The sequence below is a fragment of the Artemia franciscana genome, chromosome 1, assembly GCF_032884065.1.
Source record: "Artemia franciscana chromosome 1, ASM3288406v1, whole genome shotgun sequence".
Lineage (NCBI taxonomy): Eukaryota > Metazoa > Arthropoda > Branchiopoda > Anostraca > Artemiidae > Artemia > Artemia franciscana.
Genome location: NC_088863.1, coordinates 64,945,174 through 64,969,065, shown reverse-complemented (window position 1 = coordinate 64,969,065; position 23,892 = coordinate 64,945,174). Strand labels below are relative to the sequence as shown.

The 23,892-nt window shown below is 35.8% G+C and overlaps 1 protein-coding gene across 6 annotated transcripts in view; it reads left to right on the top strand.

The window, feature by feature from the left end:
* The window catches only part of LOC136032905 (G-protein-signaling modulator 2-like), a 97,157-nt gene that overhangs the window by 65,361 nt on the left and 7,904 nt on the right, over positions 1 to 23,892 (top strand). For all 6 annotated transcript variants that reach the window (XM_065713357.1, XM_065713366.1, XM_065713384.1 and 3 more), the window contains exons 9-12: positions 11,170 to 11,361; positions 15,351 to 15,464; positions 18,201 to 18,342; positions 23,117 to 23,319. In XM_065713357.1, coding sequence (XP_065569429.1) covers positions 11,170 to 11,361; positions 15,351 to 15,464; positions 18,201 to 18,342; positions 23,117 to 23,319 — 651 coding nt within the window. The remainder of the gene's footprint in view (positions 1 to 11,169; positions 11,362 to 15,350; positions 15,465 to 18,200; positions 18,343 to 23,116; positions 23,320 to 23,892) is intronic.

Sequence of the window (23,892 nt, the reverse complement as noted above, 5' to 3'; positions counted from 1 at the left end):
GATTCCTCGGCACGCTTTCTTTTCTGACTTTCTCTATCAGCAGCAAGTTTTTTGGCATAGACTCTTTGAGCATCTTCATCGGCTTTTGCCATTGTAAGTTCATCAGTCATTTTAAACTTAAACATTAATAGATTTCTACGTGAACATATATGTCTTGAATATCTTTAATGACGTCACCGTCAAAGCAAAAATGACGACAACTAACTTTATGACGTCAGTCAACACAGAAACATGACGTCACCTGATCCACAGACAGACAACTTATTTTTATATATATAGATATATATATATATATATATATATATATATATATATATATATATATACTATGTACTATGTACTATATACTATATATATATACATATACAGTTTGATTCTTTGCTGTTAATGGGATAAAGCTTCTGCATTATTTTGAGGTTATTTTCATATTGATTTTTGCACTCTAAAGATGGAATCTAGCTAAGGAGAATTTGAGAGACCTTCTCCAGTTCCTAGTATAAGTCTTTTTCTCTTGATGTTTTTATCAGCGCCATCTTTTTTCTCATATTGACTAGCTCGCCATCTACATCGCCTATTTCATATAGCACCTTCTTTGTGGCTCTTCATATAGCACAGGTCTATATTTTCCAAAAGTCCGCAGATGAAGTACATACATTTGGAGAAACCTTTCAGTAAGTGCCATTCATTAAGTGCTGATTTTTTCTCAGAACAAGCAGAAGAGGGGAAGGAACCCCCCGGAAGTGCCGTATTGTACCCGCTGGTATTCAGTTACCCGTAAATTGCAGGGAATAGTTGAGGGGTTCTTACGCTTCCCTTGTTCCTGGGTTATTTCAGTAACTTGAGTATTCAGTATTCATTCAGCGATCGGCGCGTGCACTTGAAATAGACATTCTTGGATTATTATTAACCTGCCCTAGGGGTAACGACTTGTGCTTGCTAGCGGACTGATTGCAGAATAGTTACGGTCGTGACATAAACATGGCTGGCTACAGTTATGTTTATGCGCCGGTATTGAACTTTATAGAAATGGCGCTGCGATATCAAGACAGCGTAATGAAAGATGCAACAGTGAATACAGCGGTGAAGTTTTTTACGAGAGATGCTATCCGTGAAAACCACGAAAAAATGAACGAGATAGTTGGTAGTTTTGTGGAGCTGTATGTGAAAGAAAGACGTAGTCAAGCTTCCAGGGAAACCCCAGCCAGTGACATGTATGATACTCTGAAATTTTTGAGCTCACTCCCTAAGTTTAAGACCCGCTTCACCATCTGGAAATTATTGGAAGTACTGAAAATGCCACAAGACACTTTTACAACATTGTGCGTAAAAGTTAACGAATGCACGGATATCATTGACAGTGTTGTGGAACAGTGTAAATCTATCCTTCCGTCTCAGAGTGATTGGCCTCGTCTCCCTCAGCCCGAGAAATCTTTACACCGGGTTTTCATCCGCAGTGTTCCTACCTCAGAAATAGATTCTTGTTCAAAGCAGAAGCAGTTTGTCCAAAGACACGCAAGTGATGGATGCATTGATCATATTCAACAGACTAAATCCGGGCTGGTTGCGTACATGAACAGCCCCAAGTCGGCAGCTACTCTCGCCAACTCCCACAAGTCCTTCCCTGATATAAGTGCTTCTTTTCGTGAGGAAAAGTTCTTCGCGATCGCCAAGTTTGTGCCCCTTGCCACAACAGATGATGATATTCTCTCTGTTAACTCAAAATTAGTCAGTGCCAAGCGATATGGTCAATCTGAGACAATCAAACTTACCTTTAGTGACGCTGACTCCTGAAATGTAGCAGTCAAATATGGGTTATTCATTGATTATACTCACATCAAAGTCCTCCCATTCAGACAAATTCTCAAGCGATGCTTCAAGTGTCAGTCATTTGATCATCTTGCTAAAGATTGTACCAATAGCATGCGATGCTCCAGATGTACTGGACCCCAGGAGAACAGTAGAGAAAGCTCTTGCAATTCCCAAACAGTGAAATGCGCTTTGTGCCCTGATGCTAATAATAGCCACCCTAGCTTTAGTCTACAGTGCCCAGCAGTCCGATGAGCAATGCTGAAAGTTTCTCCTCAAACAAGAAAATGAATGAACTGTCTATATTTTGCCGCAATGTTTATAGCCATAATGCTGCCAAATTGGACTACGTCAAGAACTTGTGTCTCGCATATAATATTGTTTGCGTCCAAGAACACTTGTTAACTAGCGGTAACTTTGGGCTCTTTCAGTCGGCTCCTAATAAATCCGTGCACATTCATGAGAATAAGCGCTCTAGCGCCAGGGGCCGACCTAGTGGTGGACTTGCAATATTCGTTGAAGAGAGCATAGACTGTCGCAAACTTGAGTCGTGCGATTTCTATAAAGCAGTCGAGTTCCCAGGCCCAAGTGCTTTCACGCTAATCAATGTATACCTACCAACTAACATGAACACGGATCGTAGTGAAAAACGGAATGCCGAGGCTTGTGGTTGAATTGGAAGGCTACTCCGTAGGCTGGGAAGCTCGCGTTTTTAGTCTGCAGTGACTTCCAGTGTGACTGTTCTCCATACATTAAAGATCAAAACTTTACGTTCATTCACAATTCAGGAAGTACAAGTAATATTGATCACGTCTTTTCTAACTTTTCTATTCTCTCGCCTGTATATGTGGATTCAGAGCATACCGCAAGTGATCATCTTGGTCTTAATATTAATGTTCCTTTTAGTCACGATGTGAAATCAAAAAGGCCAGATTACACAGAAAGACGCGAATGGAAAAAGATTAACCTCAGTCTGTACCAGTCGACGTGTGACGAAATTTTGGACAATATAAAAGTCCTGTTACAGCTTCTTGTCCATGGGTGCGATGACAAGATTGCACTCAATACATACCGCGCTAAAATAACTCACGTGCTAAAACTTGCTGAGTCTGCAGCCGTACCTAGTGCAGTTATTAGGAAAGATAAAAGGAAAAGAGGATGGAGTGACCATCCTTACGTGAAGCATGCCAAATGGAGGTCTAAGATGTGGTATTCTGTGTGGCGTGACTCTGGCTAGCTGAGGACCGGCACTGTCTTCAATCTCTTTCGTAAAACAAAAAGAGAATACAAAGCTTGTGTGGATGAGCTGAAAGTGAAGGATATATATATATATATATATATATATATATATATATATATATATATATATATATATATATATATATATATATATATATATATACTAGCTGTTGGGGTGGCGCTTCGCGCCACCCCAACACCTAGTTGGTGGGGCGCTTCGCGCCCCCCCAAGCCCCCCCGCGCGCGTAAGTCGTTACGCGCCATATTAGTTACGCGCAATTGTAGTTGTGTCCCTGTGTCCCACCTGTGAATATAGATAGATTTATATATGTGTTTCAAACTACGTAAGAATTGCGAATATACAACATTCTTGGCTTTCCCACTACTGGGAGCTTTCCGTTTCCAATTGCTCCAATTGATCTGAAAATGTTTGACCAGAGTCATCGTTTTGCAATCGGACACGCATATTTGTAGTTAATTTTAATATTTTTACGTGTGCCCATAAATTAGAATTTTTCAGGCAAGCATTCATTTCGTCTGCAGGAGTTAAACTACGTAAAAATTGCGAATATACAACATTCTTGGCTTTCCCATTGTCTGTGCATATACAAAGCCGTATGTACTAATAATGTATATATATTTTCTTTTTAGTTTTTTTGTAGTTTTTACCTTTTTTAGTTTTTTTCTTCTTTTGTATTAATGCTAAAGCCAAGGTTCAAACCTGGAGCCTCTCGGACCTAGAACCTGAAACATAACGCTTTACCAACTCAGCTACTTCGGCTTGAATGCATTCGTTTTGAGCAGCTTCCTCGGGTGTTGCCATTGTAGGTTCTTCAGTCATTTTACAATTAGAAATTTCTCTTTCAACGGTCTTCTTACAATTAAAAATTTGTCTTTGAACGATATTCTTAAATACCTGTGTCCTGGTCGTCATTTTTATTCCCTGTGTCCCGGTCGTCATTTGTGTCCCGGTATCCCAGTCTGTAATTTCTCTTTGAGTGTCCCGGTCGTTATTTATATTCCCTCTGTCCCGGTCGTCATTTGTGTCCCGGTCTGTAATTTCTCTTTGAGTGTTTTTTCTTTTTAGTATTTTTTAGTTTTTTACATTTTTTCTTTTTTCAGTTTTCTTTTTCTTCTTTATTTTTCAGCTTCACTATGAAATACATATCGCCGAACCTTTGTTTTTTTAACTAAAATCTGGTAGGCATTGATGACCTTATCCAAGTCAAAATCCCAAACCCAATCATCATCGCTATCATTTTCAGTTTTGATATGTTTTGACTCTCGCTGTCCAGGTGGATCTTCATTTAACTGCGCGGTTTTTTTTCTTTAGCCTCAAGCCTGTTTCCTTGCTGTTCTTTTGATTCCTCGGCACGCTTTCTTTTCTGACTTTCTCTATCAGCAGCAAGTTTTTTGGCATAGACTCTTTGAGCATCTTCATCGGCTTTTGCCATTGTAAGTTCATCAGTCATTTTAAACTTAAACATTAATAGATTTCTACGTGAACATATATGTCTTAAATATCTATAATGACGTCACCGTCATAGCAAAAATGACGACAACAAACTTCATGACGTCAGTCGACACAGAAACATGACGTCACCTGATCCACAGACAGACAGACAACTTATTTATATATATATATATATATATATATATATATATATATATATATATATATATATATATATATATATATATATATATATATATATATATATATATATATATATATATATAAATGGTCACCTGTCGAAGAATCGTCCAAACTCTAAAGTCTGCTCCTATTGTGGGGAGTAGGGTTATGACAGTCTGAAGGCTTCTCCTTGTCAAAAGATAATGAGATGTGCCGTATGCAAATCAGATAGGCATTATTGTTGCTCCATCTATTGCCCTGAAAATAGAAAATACAGCGAACGAAGATCAATAGCTCCGGATCGCTAGTGAAACAGAGGTCTTGATTTGTTTGTGGAACTTAAATGGTAATGCTTCAGAGAAGCTACCGCTGCTAGAAGAGATGTTAAGGAAATCGGATGTTTTGTGTCTACAAGAATATTTTTTATCCCTGGACCCGCTTAGTCTCCAGAATATGTTAAATTGGTTACTATTCAGTTCCTCAGCTACCCCACGAAAAGTTCACGTCCGCCCTTCTGGAGGTATCTATTATCTGGAAACACCCAGCCAAAGAGTGTGGATTGCTTTATTAGTATTCAGATGAGCGATCTCGTCATGGTTAACGTTTATTTACCTTCAAATTACGGAGATCAGTCTTCCGATAGAAGGTTTCATACTGCAGTTCGACTTCTCGCTAGGTGTGTCAAGTAGTCCACTCGGAAGACGTCTCGCTGTCTAATAATTGGGGACTTTAACTGTAATTTGGCAGATGAAAAGTGTTCTTGCGCGCAACTCATCAAAACCCTGCTGTGAAAAGACAAACCTTATTCGTACATTTCTACTAGTAATACTGTGACAAACTTGGATCCCGTGCTATGTTCCGGCAGCCCTAATTAAGAAATGAAAGTTAATGTGGAAGGTTTTTATAGTGATCACTTGCCCATTACCGTAGCTGTTCCTATCCAGGGTCCCAATGTTCAAAGTGATCATAAATGGTGAAACCGAAGAATGTGGGAAAAAACAGATCCCTCGCTGTTTCAGTGAGTTAGTGACAGAATCCTTGATAAGATAAGGGTGCCATTTCACGTCCTCCAGGTAAATTCAAGTTGTAGTGAGCCAGAGATCCGTCTTCATTTAAATATGTATTGTGCAGAGATTATTCGTGCTTTGGATTGTGCAGAGTCCGTGGCAGTGGCTGTTAAGAGTATTAGAGTAAAAACTGAAAAATTTGATTGTTATTCAAACCCTCTACTTCAAAAAGCGGGCTCTGACTTGAAGTTTTGGCTGAGAATCTGGAACGAGTGTGGCAGGCCGAGATCCAGAACTTGTGCAGAGATTATTCATGCTTTGGAATGTGCAGAGTCCGTGGCAGTGGCTGTTAAGAGTATTAGAGCAAAAACCAAAAAATTCGATTGTTGTTCAAACCCTCTACTTCAAAAAGCGGGCTCTGACTTGAAGTTTTGGCTGAGAATCTGGAACGAGTGTGGCAGGCCGAGATCCAGCACTTTTAATTCGGTTCGTATATCTTGCAAGCGCAAATTCAACCATGAACTAAATCTGCACATGGCATAGGTGAACATTAATAGTGTTAACAAAATCGTTGAAAATCCTAATTTGATATGGAAACTACGTCCTAGTCCTTCTGGTGTTCCGAGCTCTGGAGTTATTCCTGTATCTGATTGGGTTAGACATTTTTCTGAGCAATTAAAGTGCCCTGATAGTAACGCTGAAGTTGAATTTGATAAAGAGATTGAAAATATTTTACAGACAAAGCTGAAAATGGGCAGGGTTGTTGCCTCGTCTGGTATGATTAAAGATATAGTAAGAAAACTGAAGAAATAATCATCGTCTGGATATGACGGGCTTTGTGCGCGACATTCAGAATTGGGTAGTGCCTTGTTATTTGAGCATGTAGTTTTGTCATTTCCGATGACATTTTGTTCGGGGGTTGTGCCTGATAATCTTTGTATTGGGTTAATTACACTAATTAAAAAAAATAGTAAATCAAGTGTTAGTTGTAATTCGTATCGTCCTATTACGGTGTCGAGTGTATTATAAAATTTTTTTGAGCTGTTGAGTATTCATGATGTTCAGAGGATTTGTAAGATGCCCCCCTTCCAGTTCGGTTATCAGGGGGGGGGGGGCTTTGGTGCTTCTTGTCACTGAGATCTCTCTCTACGGTATTGGTTGATTCTTTTGGGAAAGGAGAAATTTTGGCTATTAGTGCTTATGATATTACTAGTGCATTTAGTTCATTTATTCATTCACAGGCAATGCTGGAGCTGATTAAGCATGGGGTTGGAATTGATTTTGTCGGTCCGCTATTTTATATCTATCGCCACCTAAAGGTGCGCCTGAAAATTGAGGGGTCACTCGTCCCAGTTGATATCCCTGTGTATATAGGTATTAAACAGGGCGCAATTGCGTCACCGATGGTGTATAATAATGCTGAACTGCCAGCTCAGGATAGCATACCAATTTTGTCTATTGTAAAAGCAACTAACGCGTCAGTATTAGGTTATGCAGATGACTTGCTAAACTTGAGTCGATCAGTGTCTAGTCTAGAGGAGAGTTTTAGTTTGATTTCGAGTGAATTTAGAAAGATTGGTTTGAATCTTAACGCTGGGAAATCCCAAGTTCTTCTGTTTAATTGACCGTCTGAGCTGTCTTCAACTTCAGTGAATCTTGGTGAAGCATCCATTGCCTCGTCTCTAGAGCTTATTTACCTAGGGTACCTATTGGAGATTAGAAAGTTATTGGTGGCTAGAACTGAAAAGAAAATCCGGCCTGCTTATGCTTCTTTAGTGCTGACCAAAACAAATATGACAAAAAAGCTCCTCGCGAAAATGTATAATGCTGTTGTTCTTCCCAATGTGTTATATTTAGTTCTGTTTACAGTCAATCTGAATGAAAGTGATAAGAAGCAGATTAGAATGCCATTTTTCTGTTATGCGAAGTTTCTTCTGATTGTTCCTATATGGTCACGTAACACCATACTGAAACAATATTACGGAGTTCTCGACCTTATTGTACAGCTGGATAATTTATGTGTAAACTTGTCATCAAAAGAGGTTTGCCACCCTTGGAGTGGTGTAGTTTTTTGAAAAGTCTAGTTTATTCGTGTTTTTATATTGTATATATTTGTTCCAATTTTTGAACGTGTATTTCTTTTTCTTTTTTTCTGTTTGATACTCCATCGCCACGCCCCTGTGTTATTGATGGGTTATAAAATATATTCATTCATTCATATATATATATATATATATATATATATATATATATATATATATATATCTATATATATAAAAATAAGTTGTCTGTCTGTGGATGTGTGGATGGATGTGTGGATGGATGTGTCAGGTGACGTCACCTGAAAAAAGTGGATCAGGTGACGTCAAAACTGAAAAAACAAAAAAAAGGCAAAAACTACAAAAAAAACTAAAAACTAATAAAAAAAATAAAAAAGCTAAAAAACTAAAAAAACTATAAAGGTAAAAACCAATAAAAAACTAAAAAAAAAACTGAAAAAACTAAAAAAAGGCAAAAACTACAAAAAAAACTAAAAACTAATAAAAAAAGTAAAAAAGCTAAAAAACTAAAAAAACTAAAAAAACTAAAAAAAGGTAAAAAACTAAAAAAATAAAAAATAAAAAAAAACTAAAAAAAAGGAAAAAACTGAAAAATAAGCTAAAATAAAGGTAAAAACCAATAAAAAACTAAAAAAAAAAAGGAAAAAACTAATAAATGACGACACTCAAAGAGAAAGCGACCAGGACAAAAAACTAAAAAAAAAGGCAAAAACTACAAAAAAACTAAAAACTAATAAAAAAAATAAAAAAGCTAAAAAACTAAAAAAACTACAAAAAGGTAAAAAACTAAAAAAACTAAAAACTAAAAAAAAACTAAAAAAGGTAAAAACTAAAAGAACTAAAAAAGAAAAAAATAAATGACGACACTCAAAGAGAAAGCGACCAGGACAAAAGGAATGTTCGATTAGCAATCAACAAAGCACCGGACACAGGGAGTATAAATGACGACCAGGACACAAGTAAAAAAAAAAATTAACAAAACTAAAAAGAAGGTAAAAACTACAAAAAAACTAAAAAGAAAAAAAAACTAAAAACTAATAAAAAAACTAAAAAATCTAAAAATCTAAATAAACTAAAAAAGAAAAAAAAGGAAAAAAATAAAGGAGAAAAACAAAACTAAAAAACGAATGTATATACAGACCGGTACACCGGGATACAAATGACGACCGGGACACAGGGAATATAAATAACGACCGGGACACAGGGACACAACTACAACGGGGACACCGGGGGAAACAGGGGGATATAAATGACGACCGGGACAAAAAAACTAAAAGAAATAAAAACTAAAAACTAATAAAAAAAACTAAAAAATCTAAAAATCTAAATAAGCTAAAAAAGAAAAAAAAAGGAAAAAAATAAAGGAGAAAAACAAAACTAAAAAACGAATGTATATACAGACCGGGACACCGGGATACAAATGATGACCGGGACCCGGGACACAGGGAATATAAATGACGACCGGGACACAGGGACACAACTACAACGGGGACACCGGGGGAAACAGGGGGATAACCTGACAATCTATTTATATGCAAAGACAATGGGACAGCAAAGAATGTTGTATATTCGCAAGTTTTACGTAGTTAAAACCATATATATATATATATCTATATTCACAGGTGGGACATAGGGACACAACTACAATGGCGCGTAACTATTATGGCGCGTAACGACTTACGCGCGCGGGGGGGGCTTGGGGGGGGCGCGAAGCGCCCCCACCAACTAGGTGTTGGGGTGGCGCGAAGCGCCACCCCAACAGCTAGTATATATATATATATATATATATATATATAACCTCTTTTGACATATGCATATACATATTATACACATATACAAAATTTCTAAATTTAATTGAATTTTTAAGCTAAATTCAACTTGTACAATGTCTGTAGAGTTTTGTAAATGATATCCAGTTAGAGAAATTCGTGGTGAATCTTTAGCTGTATGAGAAAAGGATAGTTTGCCGGGATTTAAGAATTATTCTGTCAAATATGCTTAACTAACTTGTCATGTCCTGAGCGTGTTTGGCTTACAGTAAATCTAGGTGTTAATGTATCTAATTGAACGGGCCATAAATGTATGTAAGCTAACTTGTAAGTTTGTCCTTTAAAACGATGCTTTATTTCTTATTCCAAAAATTGGCACATCAAACCGTTTGAATGCTGTTCTCGAGATTTTAATTGCTTCGGATTACATGCTTCACATTGTGACAGAAAATAGTGATTATATGCAATAATAATTTCACACCATTAAAAATAAGTTTCGTAAAGTATTTTTGTGTTTAAATCACCAGAAAATTAGTTTGACAGAAAATACGTGACGCCCTTAAGTGCTAACTGAGGGGAAAATACAGCTAAATATGCCATTCAGATATTTAGAAATGAGGGAAGTATAGATAAGTGGATCGTAGCGGAAATAAAACCTAGAAAAATGGCCTTAGATTAGCTTACTGATTGACCCACATATTGTATTAAAATGGATAATTATCTATTATGCACTGATGGTAAAGGTTCCCTGGTCATTGTACGCTGTCCTTCCGGTGAACTGCCAACTCACTAAACCACTGGAAAGGGGGAAAATAGAAAAGTAGAAAATCATATTTTTTTTCTTTCCTTGAAATCAAATATAAAAGTAAAAAACAATGTATTTCCTTTTGGGTTAGCATTTTATAAAGAAAGTAATAAATTTTTGACAAAGTTATCATAACTACGTTCGCCTTGTATGCTTGAGTAGGACAAAAACGAGCTAAGCGCAGTGGTCGTGTATGGGCTGTTAAAATCCTTACACGTTGTTTCTTGAAATAGTCCCTATTTTCTTATAAAGTCTTTTAGTCCCTAATTCCAATGTTTCTGGTTGTCTTGTTTCCATGGTGTGAAGTATGCGGCTTATTTACTAATTTATCTAGATTTGGAAATTTGAAATCTTGAGTGTCGTTTTTTCTGGTCAGAGAACCTGATGAAGTATGATGTGCAACTGGCTTTTGATTATGTCAGAATTTGGACATTTTTCTTTTTTTGTATTCCCTTTTTAAGCTGAACAAATCAGTTGTAGGGCCAGAAGTTATCTAAACCCAACAAAACTCTTACCTTTGAACATTTTTCACCGCTATTATCCATGTATATAGACCTTGTTAAATTTTTCAAAGAGAAAATAATTATCTATTAATAGAATATATTGTGTTGTTTAGGTTTTTCTCCTGCCACATTCTTCGACCGAAGGGAGTTCGGCTTAAGACAATTTTTGAGTGCTTTTCATGCGTTATTTATGATCAAACTAAGGAAATGCACTTACACCAGTACGCTATTCGGCCGCGAAGTTTGTCCACTTGCATGGAAACAGAAATGTTGACATAGGCTAAGATGTATTATGAAACAGACTTTGAAAAAAGCTTGTAAATTTCTTTATTTTTTTTGTCAAGATTGGTGACCAAGTGGGACAGACGACAGCCCAAATGAATCTAAATGATTTGAAGCAAGCTATCAACTGCCCAACATCTACTTTGTCTACTATTTGTCTCTCTAACGAAAGTGGCACAGATGATAAGAACGGGATTCGCACTGATCATGTTTTCAGTAAGAGAGTCAGTATGGAATGCATGGATTTGATCAAGGCAAAAACTTTAATTTTTTTATGGGGGAAAGAGGGTTTTTTAAAATGTCAAGAAACTTCTTTGTACTTAATGTATAAGACTATTTGGACGTTCTAAGAGAACGTCCTGTTTGGGAATTTTTATAAAATATCAGACTTTTATTAGATTTTAGATATCATTTACTTATTTTTTAGGTAGTGGATAGGTCTTATTTTATTTTTTCCATATAAAAATATGCAAGTTTTTTTCCGTTGGGTCCAAGCTTATGAAGTTCGTCATTAATAGTTACTCAAATGTATTATATCAGATCTATAAAGTTGTATATACATACTCGATCAAAAGTATAATAAACGCATTGTAAATCTTAAATTTATAATTGGCGTGAAGAACTGGTTATAGCTCCAGCCCTTATATTTTACCGGGTAATTTGTTTAAGCGAAAAACAAATAGCTCTCTTATGCTATGCAAAATAGAAAGATTAAATAGCTCATTTATGTTATGCAAAATAGAAAGATATCCCACTCCCAGACGCTGTAGGAAGCTGTGAGTGCAAAAAGACACTTTTTGTCTTTCTCTCTCTCTCTCTCTCTATAAAACAATAAAGTGAGTTATTCGCGAATGTCAACGATTTTCACAAAATCCCAACAAATTTGAACTGCCAACAACGGATACTAACGAATAACTCAGAAATCAAAGAAAAAATTTATTCACTCAAACAAACGAAGCAGCAACTGAATAAATTGGAGAACTAGGTCACTTGATTTCAGATTTTAACTTTTGCATTTCTTGACGATACCCTTTGAGACCTAAGGGGTTGATGATGTATTTGATTATGTGATGGGGAAGTGGTTCAACGTTTACTTCAGGGATTACTAAAGTATCCGCTTCTCTTTAGAAAAAAACCGAAATACGACTCATTTATTCTTCAATCACCCGAATCTCCTTTCAAAGCTAGACCTAATGTTGTTATTTATGAATTACAACTGCTTCTCCGTAGTGCTGGACAAAACCTTTGTCATGCGAAATTAGGCTAGCTTGGTTAAACAGTGTGTGGTAAAACAGTGGTTAAAACAGTTGGTTAAACAGTGTGTTGGTAAAACAGTGTGGCCTGGATTATTAAATATGTGTTCTGAGAGGGCAGAGTCAAAATTTTCTGTTTTTTCCGCTTTTTAAGGGTGTTATTAATTGAGGTAAAGTGCTGAGTTAATCTATTCGTAAGTCGTTAATCAGTTCTTCCTATGTACCAAAGACCACGAAAGCATTTAAATTAATATGTTATCCATTTTGCTACCAGATGAATGGGATTCTCGTTGATAAATTGCTTTCAGCCGTGCTTCAAATAAAGTCATTTTTCAAGCTTGAAGCTGACTGAAAAAAAATATAACTCTTATTTATTTATATATATATATATATATATATATATATATATATATATATATATATATATATATATATATATATATATATATATATATATATATATATATATATATATATAACTCTAATATATAGCTTTTCCCTCCTCAACATCCCGCTTCTTACGCTATAGTTTGACTTTCTCCCAACTCTACTGTTTAAAACAGTTAAAAAACTTTAGCGTAAAGAGTGTGGCGTTGACGGGGAAACGCCCCTTTAACATGCGGAGTAATTTCTGTTTGCTTTTATTTTAATGTCGCTCCTTACTTTCAGTTACAAAACTTGTTTTTTTTTCATTTAATTTCTGAATGTTTTTGCATTAAGAATTTTTTGTTTTGACCATCCGCACATGAATAATCAAAACGCATTTTGACTGTATTTTTTTTGGCTAAATGGCTTTCATTTAGTTTTGATCGGAAGATTTTGAGAAAAAAGGGGTGGGGGAGAAGGCCTAGTTGCCCTCCAATCTTTTGGCTACTTAAAATGGCAACTAGAACTCCTAATTTTTTACGAACGTTTTTGTTAGTAGAAAAAATACATAATTTTTGAATTAACTTATGTAACGAACTTCTGTATTTGTATATTTTTATTACGTATATGAGGGGGTTTGTCGCCTCGTTAATACCTTGCTCTTTACACTAAAGCCTAAATTATGTCCCAATTCTTTAAGAATGACCCCCGAATCAGAGAGACCATAGAATAAATAGTTGAAATGACAAAAATACTTTAGCGTAAATAGCAACGTATTTAGGAGGAGATGAACACATTTGCGTATTAAGTTCTGTTCGTTTTAAGTTTTAATGCTGCTTCTTACTTTCAGTTGAAAAAACTTCCATATTTATTTTTTCATTGTTTTGTTTTTAATAGTGCTAGAATATTCTGTGCCCCCTTCACGGAAATTATCTTACCCCATGACAAATTCCTCCATGGAAAGATCCTCCCACTTGACCTCCCTCTCCTCAACCCCCCTTCCAACCAAAAAAAGTAAACCCTGAAAACGTCAGTGCACTTCCCAATAGCCATTACTACACTTCGATACTGGTCAAATTTTGGTACTTGCAGTCGTGGAAGGGGCCCTAGGTGCCCTCCAATTTTTTCGGTCACTTAAAATGGCACTAGAACTTTTAATTTTCGTTCGAATGAGCCCTCACACGAGGGTCTAGCACTACTGGGTCGATACGATCATCCCTGGGCAAATAAAAACAGAAAACAAATAACCACGCACCCGTGATCGGTCTGCTGGCAAAAAATACAAAATTCCACGTTTTTGTAGATAGGAGCTTGAAACTTCTACAGCGGGGTTCTCTGATATGCTGAATGGGATGGTGTGATTTCTAGAGGGTGTTTCCCCATATTTTCCAAAATAAGATAAATTTTCTCAGGCTCGTAACTTTTGATAGGTAAGACTAAACTTGATGAAACTTATATGTTTAAAGTCAGCATTAAAATACGATTCTTTTGATGTAACTATTCCGTTTTTAAAGTTTTGTTTACTGTTGAGCCTTGTCGCTCCTTACTACAGTTTGTTACCACGAACTGTGTGCAGTGATTGATTATTCCATAATCATGTTTAGGTTTGGAGTTCTTGGTTATTTTCTAGTATATGTTGAAGTGTGGTTCTTATATCTGCCAATCCTTGTAGCTATCCCCCCCCCCCCGCCTCCCCCCGTACCTCTCAATACGCTATAATTGAAAAAAATATATTTCTTATATTTATACGAGAAAGAGTTACTTTGACCATTTTCTCTTCGATTGTTTCCAATCTTTACCGAAACAATTTTCTTTTAATATTTTTAGAAAAACAAGTGTCGCTAAAATACCTCCTCTTGATAACATTCTAAAACGTTAGGTGAATAACCAAACCCTTCTGTTAAATCAAGAAAATTAATTTTTTTTTTTTTTTAGACCAAACGAACTGGAAAACATCCTTAAATTGGAAGACGCACTTGGGGAGCATCCTTAAATTTTTTGTTTAAATTTATAAAATTTACTAGACCTAAATTTGATCTGTTAAAAAGCTTATGAAAAAGCCCTAATATTAATTTTGCCTTATAATTTCAAAAATAGGCAAGTAAAAGTTTAATTTTTGAGCCCGTCGATAGTTTCTTTTACTCTGTTTTTTTTTTATTATTATGTAACATGGTAATTTAGATGAATATTTGTACACCAAACATAAAATAGAAATTTAAAAATATAAAAGATCTTTGTCGTATTCAAATTACTGTTCAATCCTTAGTGGAATGATAAATTAAAGCGTTTGCACAGGAGAATGATATATATAATCCGAGCATAAATGAGAATATTTTTGTCACATTTGAATTGAAGAAATTATAAGTTTTTATTGGTATTTTTGGCTCACACGAGCAAAATTGATCAAGCCCTATTTTTATTTTAAATAAACTTCGTATAAGCTACCTTGTTGAATACCTTACTAAAATGTATTGAGGCAAATGTCGAACGCAAAACTGAAATCATTAATGTCTAATTTCTATATTTTTTTTCTCATAATTTGTAACATTTATTCAATTTGTTTCGCTTCTTAATAATCAGATTCTATTTTAATTTTTTATTAATGTCGTTTCTTTACTTGTTAGATGACACCCGATGCAAAGACTTCTCAAGCAAGAAGAAAGAAACAACAGGGCACTGAAAATGTAGACCCCTCCTTGTTGCCGCACGAAGCAACTCGTTCTCCCTTAAATGAAAGCGTAGGTATATTTTTGTGCAAAGTCTCAAGTTCCGAAATATGGATATTTTTGGATCATTTACAATCTTGATTGGTCAAAGACCCCATTACAAAATGGCAAGCCAGTCGGCAAATTTCTTTGTTAACTTCACGCTCACTTTTGCAATCGCTGCTTTCAAACATTTTCTTATCATTAACGAAACTTTAAGGGTCATTGTACTGAATTACTAATAATAATAATAATAATAAATTGCTTAATGCCTCCAGAGCAAGCAGGCTTCAGACCAGGAAGAAGCTGTCCCAGAACAAATATTGATGATTTTCCTCGGCAGTACAGCAGATTTTCAATACCTCTTTTCATCGCCTTTGTCGACTTTGTAGCTGCCATTAACTGTATTATTATGGAAGAGCTACCAACAATTATGGCCCAAGATGGTGTACCACAAGCACTTGGTGAGATGCTACCAAGTGCGTAAAAAGATACTAAGACTTGTGTCTGGGAAGCAAATGACACCAAGTAAAAAACATATGAAAGTTTGTTGCCTGTCAGATTTTTAAAAAGGCAAGGTTATTTGAATTTTCAGATAGAAGGAGCAATGCGGATGGCTCACAAAATTGCACCCAAGTTAACTAATAAATTTGAAATACGCCATTTCTTTGGTAATTACACCATGGTAGTTTCTCCTATGTATTTTTTTGTAACGTGAAAATATTGCCAGAGACGGTCTTTCTCTACCCATCTTTTTTCTCTTAAATTCTGTTGTCAATTAAGGGTTTGAAGGTGCTGAATGGGGTGTGAGGAATCAAAAGTACCCTAGTGTCAGTTTCAATGAACCCAAATGTTGCATAAAAAGCTTTATGAGACCTTGGTTAACTGTTTCTTTTTAAGTTATATCACTGATATCACTGATGAGTCCCGCCGATGCTGCTATTGTGGAGTTTAAAATTTGAAAGATTTGTTGCGTCAAGGTCTTGAAGTTTAATGATAAAAATTATTATAAAAATTTGTCCTAAACTTCTTAATGCCATTTACGATAATTTAGATTATAATTATTTAAATTGGTTCATGTAAATAGTATTATTTTTAAAGGTCAGGAGGATGCAGCTGAAAAATCTACTGAAATTTCCTACGGTTGGTAAATGGGATTTAACTCACGTGGTGACCTGTCACTCTGTGGCTTAAATTTATATCTTCTCTAATATTTAAAAATCTTAAAGTTTTTCTCATTCTTTTTTCTTGATCTTTAAAGAAGGTAACAAAGATGAATTTTTAAACTGTACATTAGAAGAAATTGGTAGAGAAATATATGATCCCAAACTTTTTGGGTGACAAAAGCGAGTAAAGCCTGAAAGAGTCACTTTTATCTTGACTATAGAACTTGCTCTGATGCAGTAATTAAACTAAAAGGGTGTAAAAATGCTTTAAAATGATAATAATCAATCCAGACCAAAAGACATCTTGGGACTTCATTTTGATGGTTCAAAGATCAAAAACTTTCTTGGAATTTTCTTGATCTGTCTAGACAACCAAGTTCTGATTTGAAATATGTTTGTTAATTTTTTTTATTTTTTTTTTTTACTAAATGGAGCTATTCGAACCGGAATATGTTCAGTAAGCGGGTCTGTATTTCGATTGTTTTGGGAACAATCTATCTGCATATTATAAAGTAAAAAGTGTTTTCTAACTTCACAATGTCCAAAAAATTTACCCCCACTCCCTAATCTGCAAATATGTAGGCAAAATTATAAGTTGTGGCCTGAGTCATAAAAAAGGTAGTTAATGTGCTTGGACTTCGTTCCATTAGCTCCAACCAGAAGTTCTTATTGGAATTGTCTTGATCAGCCTGGGTAATCAGGATTTATCAGATTTTTAATACTATTATTAATTTAGTTTTTTAACTAAATAGAGCTATTGGAACTGAAATATGTTCTATAAGCCCACAACAAAAGGTGCCGCAAGAGTTTGAATATTTTTAATTGGCCCGTATCGAAGATACTTTTTTTGACTTGGAGTACTCTGTGCAAGCCCTTACCCGTTACCCAACCTTGACTACATTTAATCAGTCCAGACCGAAACACATCTTGAGACTTCATTTTGATGGTTCGAAGATCAAAAACTTTCGATGATTGAAAAGACTTCTTCTTGATTAGTTTTTAAATTCTATGTGCTCTGGATTGAAGGAATCTCAACACATTTAATTTCTGGCATAAGGCCTGAAGAGCCTTGCATTGTAAGAGCTGTATTTTCTTAAATCTGATTGCTTCGAAATATATGGAGCATGTGGAGTTGGATAATAGGACTCAAATGCGTAGCTGATTTTGCAAAAGGGCATTAGTAAATCACCAATTACCTGATGTAATTAACTGATTGGGCCAAGGGAGGATCTAAGGAAGGGGGGGGGGAGATTATTATTTTAAACAAGAATTTTTTTTTTCCTTTGGAGGGGAATTAACTCTCGTAGGTATGATATTTTATAGAAGATTTCTGGCTATAAGTACTAAATTGTTTTCTTTTAACACTAAGAAATTACAGAAATGTCTCTATATATAGTGGCGAAGTACCATATATTTGGCCGTTATTAAATGTTGCATTGACGATTAAAGCTTGTTTATTTAAAGATAAAAAGTTCTACTTCCCAATTTGCAAGTTATCTAACGAGTATGCCAATATGATAATTTTCGACATCTTCAGTATTCAAACAGTCTAAAAAAAGAAATTTGTAAATATTATTATTGATATTTCTATTGTCATTTTTAGACAGTGAACGAAGATGACGAAGGATCGTGTGCTGCAGAGGACGATTCCTTTTTTGAGCACTTGTCTCGATTTCAATCAAAGCGAATGGATGATCAGAGATGTGAACTAGGTGGTACCAAGGGACAAAACTGGTATTCTTGTGGTTAGTCAAAGCAACATTTAACAAGATTGCGAATTATTTTCTTTGCTCTAATCTTTTTTTTATTTACTTTTTTTTACATTTGAGGACCGTGGAACATCCTTAAAAATCAAAGTTCTGTTAGACCCACAAAGATCTCTGTAAATTTCAAGTCTTATGTTTCAATCACTACATTTTTGAGAATTGTTACCTAAACATAAAGACAAAAAAGCTAAAAATAACGTCTTCGATATTTTAGTAATTTCCTCCATTCTAAAAAAAAGAATACTTTATGAGTCTACTGCTCTTTGGGGGCCTCCCCCAGGCCATTCATTGTGTCCCCAGGTAGTGATAGTGCAACGCTCTACAGAAATGTAGGGTATCTCCATAGGAGGCAACCGACCAAGGGGGGGGGGACCATGTCCCTGGGGGTCCATACTAGCAACTGGGGGCGCCCTTACCTGGGAGTATAAATATAGGTGGAGGAGAAAGAAATGTACACTCAACAGTGCCCATAGCCGTGTCCACGCTTCCCTTGAGTTACAAGCCTTCTCCCTGTAGTTGGTTAGCTTGCTTTTTTTGGGACGCAGAATACAATCGTGAGAGAATCCTCTATAGGAGGACAGCTGCGGCGGGGCGTAAGATCCAGATCTATGGACAACGGCCTCTTCAAGGGGCTTTCTTGACCTTTTCTTTGTACCTGGAAGACTGGGAACCTAACGTTCAACTCTTCTCCCGCTTGAGGAGTGACGCCCTTCGAGGAAATTATAGACTAGTAAAAGACACAGCGTTCGTACGGGATTCTGTTTAATGGATAATTCTTCTATGCGTGGTCTATTTTGACGGATGTTTTTGGGCTGAAAAACCTGTTCTTAGCTAATTTATCGACTATTGCTTGCCTGCCCATTGTAGCATGATATTTGTGGGCATAAATGTATAATGAATCGCAGGTAATGGGCTTGAGACTGTCTGTGCAGGATCTTGACTATTGTGGGTAGAAGAGCATAGCCAATTGCTGGAAACCATGTTGTGATCAGCATGGGCCCAGGATTGTACAAAGTGTCCAACCAAACTGGAGGTCCCTGGTACTTCTTACTGTCCGGTTGTAAGCCGGCTTAAGTGCGTTGGTGTCGACTTGAGAAGATATGTTGATCCCTGTCCTCCCTCGTATCCAGGATCATTGCTTTTTGTGAGGCCAAAATAAAGTCAATTCTTAAATTTACATGAAAATTGGATTTTGAAATGTTACGACGTTAAAAAATGACTATCGTTCCTACATTTTTACTGACGATTTCAGAAGATGCAACTGGACTTATTAGGAGTTTCAGAAACTCATATCCCAGAGGTAGGTAGCATGAAATTAGGGGATATAGAATTTATTTACTCAGGTAAGAAGGATGGAATACATAGACAAGGAGTAGGGCTTATGATGAATAAGGAAGTTGCTAAGTCTTGTTTAGGTTGTGAAGTTATTAACAATAGAATAATAATTGCTCATTTATGACTAAAACGTTCAGGTTATCAGTTGTAGTAGTATAGGCCCCTGTGGAACCGACTGACGGAGATACTATGGACTCGAGTTTGGACTCGGAGAGTTTTACTTATAATTACAGGAGCAAATAGATAGGATCCCAAGCAGAAATTCTGTGTTTCTACTTGTATACTTTAACGCCCAGGTTGGCAAAAAAGGGAAGGATGGAATCATAGTCTGGGTAAATTTGGTGTAGCAATGGAAAACATAATGGCCACAAACTTTTGAAATTTTGTAGATATAACAGTGTAGTTATAACCAACATGGTGTTTGATCATAAAATGTTTGGCCCTTAAGTTAAGATGCTGCCAGACTATAATGGTAAAATATTGTACTGGAATGTTAATAAATTGAGAGGGAGTAGTCAATTGGGACTTGTCCCATTTAAAGATAGGAACAGGGCTACAATCAGTGATAAAGAAAGACTTAAAGAGAGATAGGCAGAACATTTTGAGAATGTGCTAAACTAAGATAGATTTGCAAGAAAATATATAGAAAAAAATGAAAAAGTTTGTGATACCTTGGATATAGACGGATCTGTTTTGTGAGAAAGAACTAGCGGTAGTACTAAAAGGATTAAAAATAATAAGACTGGAGGTGTTCATAATGTAATAAATGAGTTTCTTAAATATGGTGGCTCTGAGATTAGAAATATTTTACTGAAGGTTATGATTATGGTTTTCGAAAAAGGAGAATTACCTAACAATTTTAGGAAAACCTTAATGAAACCACTGTATAAGAAATTTGATAAGAGTGAGTGTGGTAATTATCGAAGCATTAGTCTGCTGTCTGTAGATAGCATATTACTTAGTAATATGATACTTTTTAGACTGAGAGATGGTGCAGACAAAGCTTTAAGAGAAGAACAGTGCGGTTTTAGAAAAGGTAGAGGATGGGTCGAACAAATTTTCACTCTTAAATTCATAATTGAGAAGTGCCTGAGTTGTCAAACACCTTTGGTCCTTAGTTTTATAGATTATTAGCAAGCGATTGACTCTCTTAATAGAAGAGCCTTAGCAAAGGTTTTAATCATGTAAAGTATACCAGACAAATATATTAAAGCGCATAGAGTGCAATATACGGGAATAACACTGGTGAGGTTAATGTAGGAAATGAGGTTAGCAGCTGGTTTGAATTAATTCAGGAGTTAAGCACGGTTGTGTTCTATCCCCCTTTATAGGGATCATTTTGATGGACTTTGTCTTAAGGAGCAAAGGAAAGGCAATGGGAGATTACGAAATCAAATTGAGAGGAAATACTCTCCTGGAACTAGGTCTTGCTGATGATTTAAGCATACTAGATGAAAATGTAAGCAAAATGGATGAACTTTTAGAGGTTTTGTGAGTTCAGGGTGCTAGGTTTTAAAATTAATATTATGAAGACTAAGTCACTAAGGCTAGGACTAAGTGAAGATGAAAAGGTGACGTTGGTTAACGAAAAGATTGATAGGGTGGGCAGCTTCATTTACCTTGCTAGTATTATTAGTATAGACGGCGGAAGCAGTGAAGATGTTAAAAGTGGAATAGCCAAGACTGGGTGTTTTTTTCTCAGTTAAGAAAAAAAAAATTGGAAGTATAGGAAGATAAGTCTGCAAATAAGAATTATAAAATTGGAAGTTACAGTAACGACAGTGGTCAAATGGCTCTAAAGCATTGGCGTTCCGGAAAGCGGATGAAGATTTGCTTGATATTTTCCAGAGAAATTGCCTACGAATTGTTTTGGGTAACCTGCTGACTGACCGTTTTTGAAACAGTAGGCTATACGAAACATGTGGTTCAACTCCGCTTTCTAGGGTTATAATGAATGAAAGGTTGAGATGGCTAGGGCACGGTTTGCGGATGAAGGAGGTCAGATTGCCGAAGATTGTCCTTTTAGGCCAACTGTTTAGGGCTAAGTAGAAAGCAGGTTGTCCTCTTCTGGGATGGGAGGATGTCATAAAGAAAGATTTAAAGGATGCGGGAACTTCCTCGGAGGGTGTAAAGAGGGAGGCTTGGAAAAGATTTAGATGGAGGAGGGGTTTGCGTAGCTGAGTCTCAGGTAGCTTGGTCCTGCGGTAAGTTGTAGTAGTAGTAGTAGTAGCTTTATTTCCAACCCTTAATCGTTCTTTGTAACTGTTAAGGTAAGCTCATTTGACAGATGTGAATATCTTATGGGTTTTTTTACGTAAAGTGAATCAAGAACTCCTATCTTCTAAAACTAAGTTTCTTTGAAATTTTTTTTTTATTAGACTTGTATTTACAATATTTCCCAATATTTTAGACATTTCATGGCGAATAATTATATATTTGTATGTGTTTCATCTACTTTGGGTGAGGAGAGGAAGTAAATTTTTTATGTTTGTCTCAAAAGGTTTTAACGTCACATATTTGGATGACTAAAACGACTAGACATTTAGACATATAATTGGTCAAGTTAGAAATAAACAGTGATAACAATGGATTAATAAGTGAAATCTAAAACGAGCAGAAATACAAATTTCATATCAATAGGAATCACTACGATTAATAATGAGATTGTGGTTTTCTTGCATTCTTAAGCTGAATCCTCTACTTTGGTTTTCAGTTCGAGGTATTTGTGGGCTATTACATGTGCAGAAGTAAGAACTGTCCAAAATTATCTAACCCTAAGCTAAGGGAAGATCGTCCCCTTGGTGGTTGGCAGGGCTTCATAAATGGGGCTTGGCACGGTAGAGCAAAATTAAACTGAAACCCAGTGAGAGGTGCCCCCTTTCGGACTTACCGTTTGTTCTTTTTTATTAGAATTTTGAATTATTATAATATGAGAACCATCTGAATAAAAATCTCCAGAAAAAAAAGGAACTGCACTAAAAATTTGAATGTATTGTAGAAGATTTTGGCGAGGGGGCTTTAGACACACTGCTTCTCATAGTTTTTTGGGACAGGGGTAGTGTGTTTGAAGCTCCTTCAATGTATGCAGTAAACTTGTAAGCTTGAGTAGATAGTTTTTTTACATTTCCTTGGGTGCATTTTCATAAATCAATGATGAGTCTTATCTCCTCCTATTCCTTCTTTAATGCAGGAACTTATGTGTTTCTGAGTAACTTTTTTTTATTACTTTTCGTCTACATCGAAAGCAAAGAACTTACTCTTATAATCAATCATTGTTATGTTTGATTTCAGGTACATGTATTGAATGCATTTTCATTACTGAAAAACCTTAGATGTAGATGTAGTATGTAGTTCTAGAAATGATTATGCTGAAGATTCTCCTTAAAATTTGACTGATTATGTTTTGTTTTTTTAATAGAAAACAATAAAGAGAAGGAAGAATTTTTAGATTTCATTGAAGGAATGCAAAATAGAAGAATGGAAGAACAGAGAGCAGATCCTCCTTCATTTCCTGGTCTAAATGGACCAAGAAAAACTGCCATTTTAAGACGCTTGAATGACCACAATTCACAAGTTCAAAGTCCAGATGACAAATTTTTTGAAATGCTCGCAAGATGCCAGGTAGGCTAATTTTCTATCAAAGAATTAAAACAAAATGAATAGTAACCTCGACGGACCGTTCAGGAAACGAATTCATAAATTTTTTTCTAATCAATATAAGGGAATATATACTGTTTTTGATAAGGCACTTATTATATTCTTGCTTTTTAGAGGTCGTTCGCAGTTGCAAAACTAGTATCCGCTTCCCTTTTTCTTGTTTTTTTGGCCATAACAAAAAATGTATACCCTTTTAAATGCAAACCGTTATAAGTCTAGCCCAATAGCTCAAATGATGCTCTAGCCATTATAGGATTGAGAACGTTTATGCCCCATTTCTGTTTGTTGGAATGCCTGGTAAAAATTGTAATGCCTGGTCTTTTGCCTTCACTTTTGCTAAAGTGAAGGCAAAAGAATTTATGATTGCTTTTACGTTAATACAAGAACTCAAAATTAGGAACTATTCCAGCCATTAAGTATTTTTTTTTATTGCTTTTTCACAAAGAAGGTTTATGTGTTTGTTTAGGCCCGGGGCCCTGATTATCAGTTAAATTTCTCTGTTTTTGTAGGTTAAATTTATTCTCACTTTGGGACTAT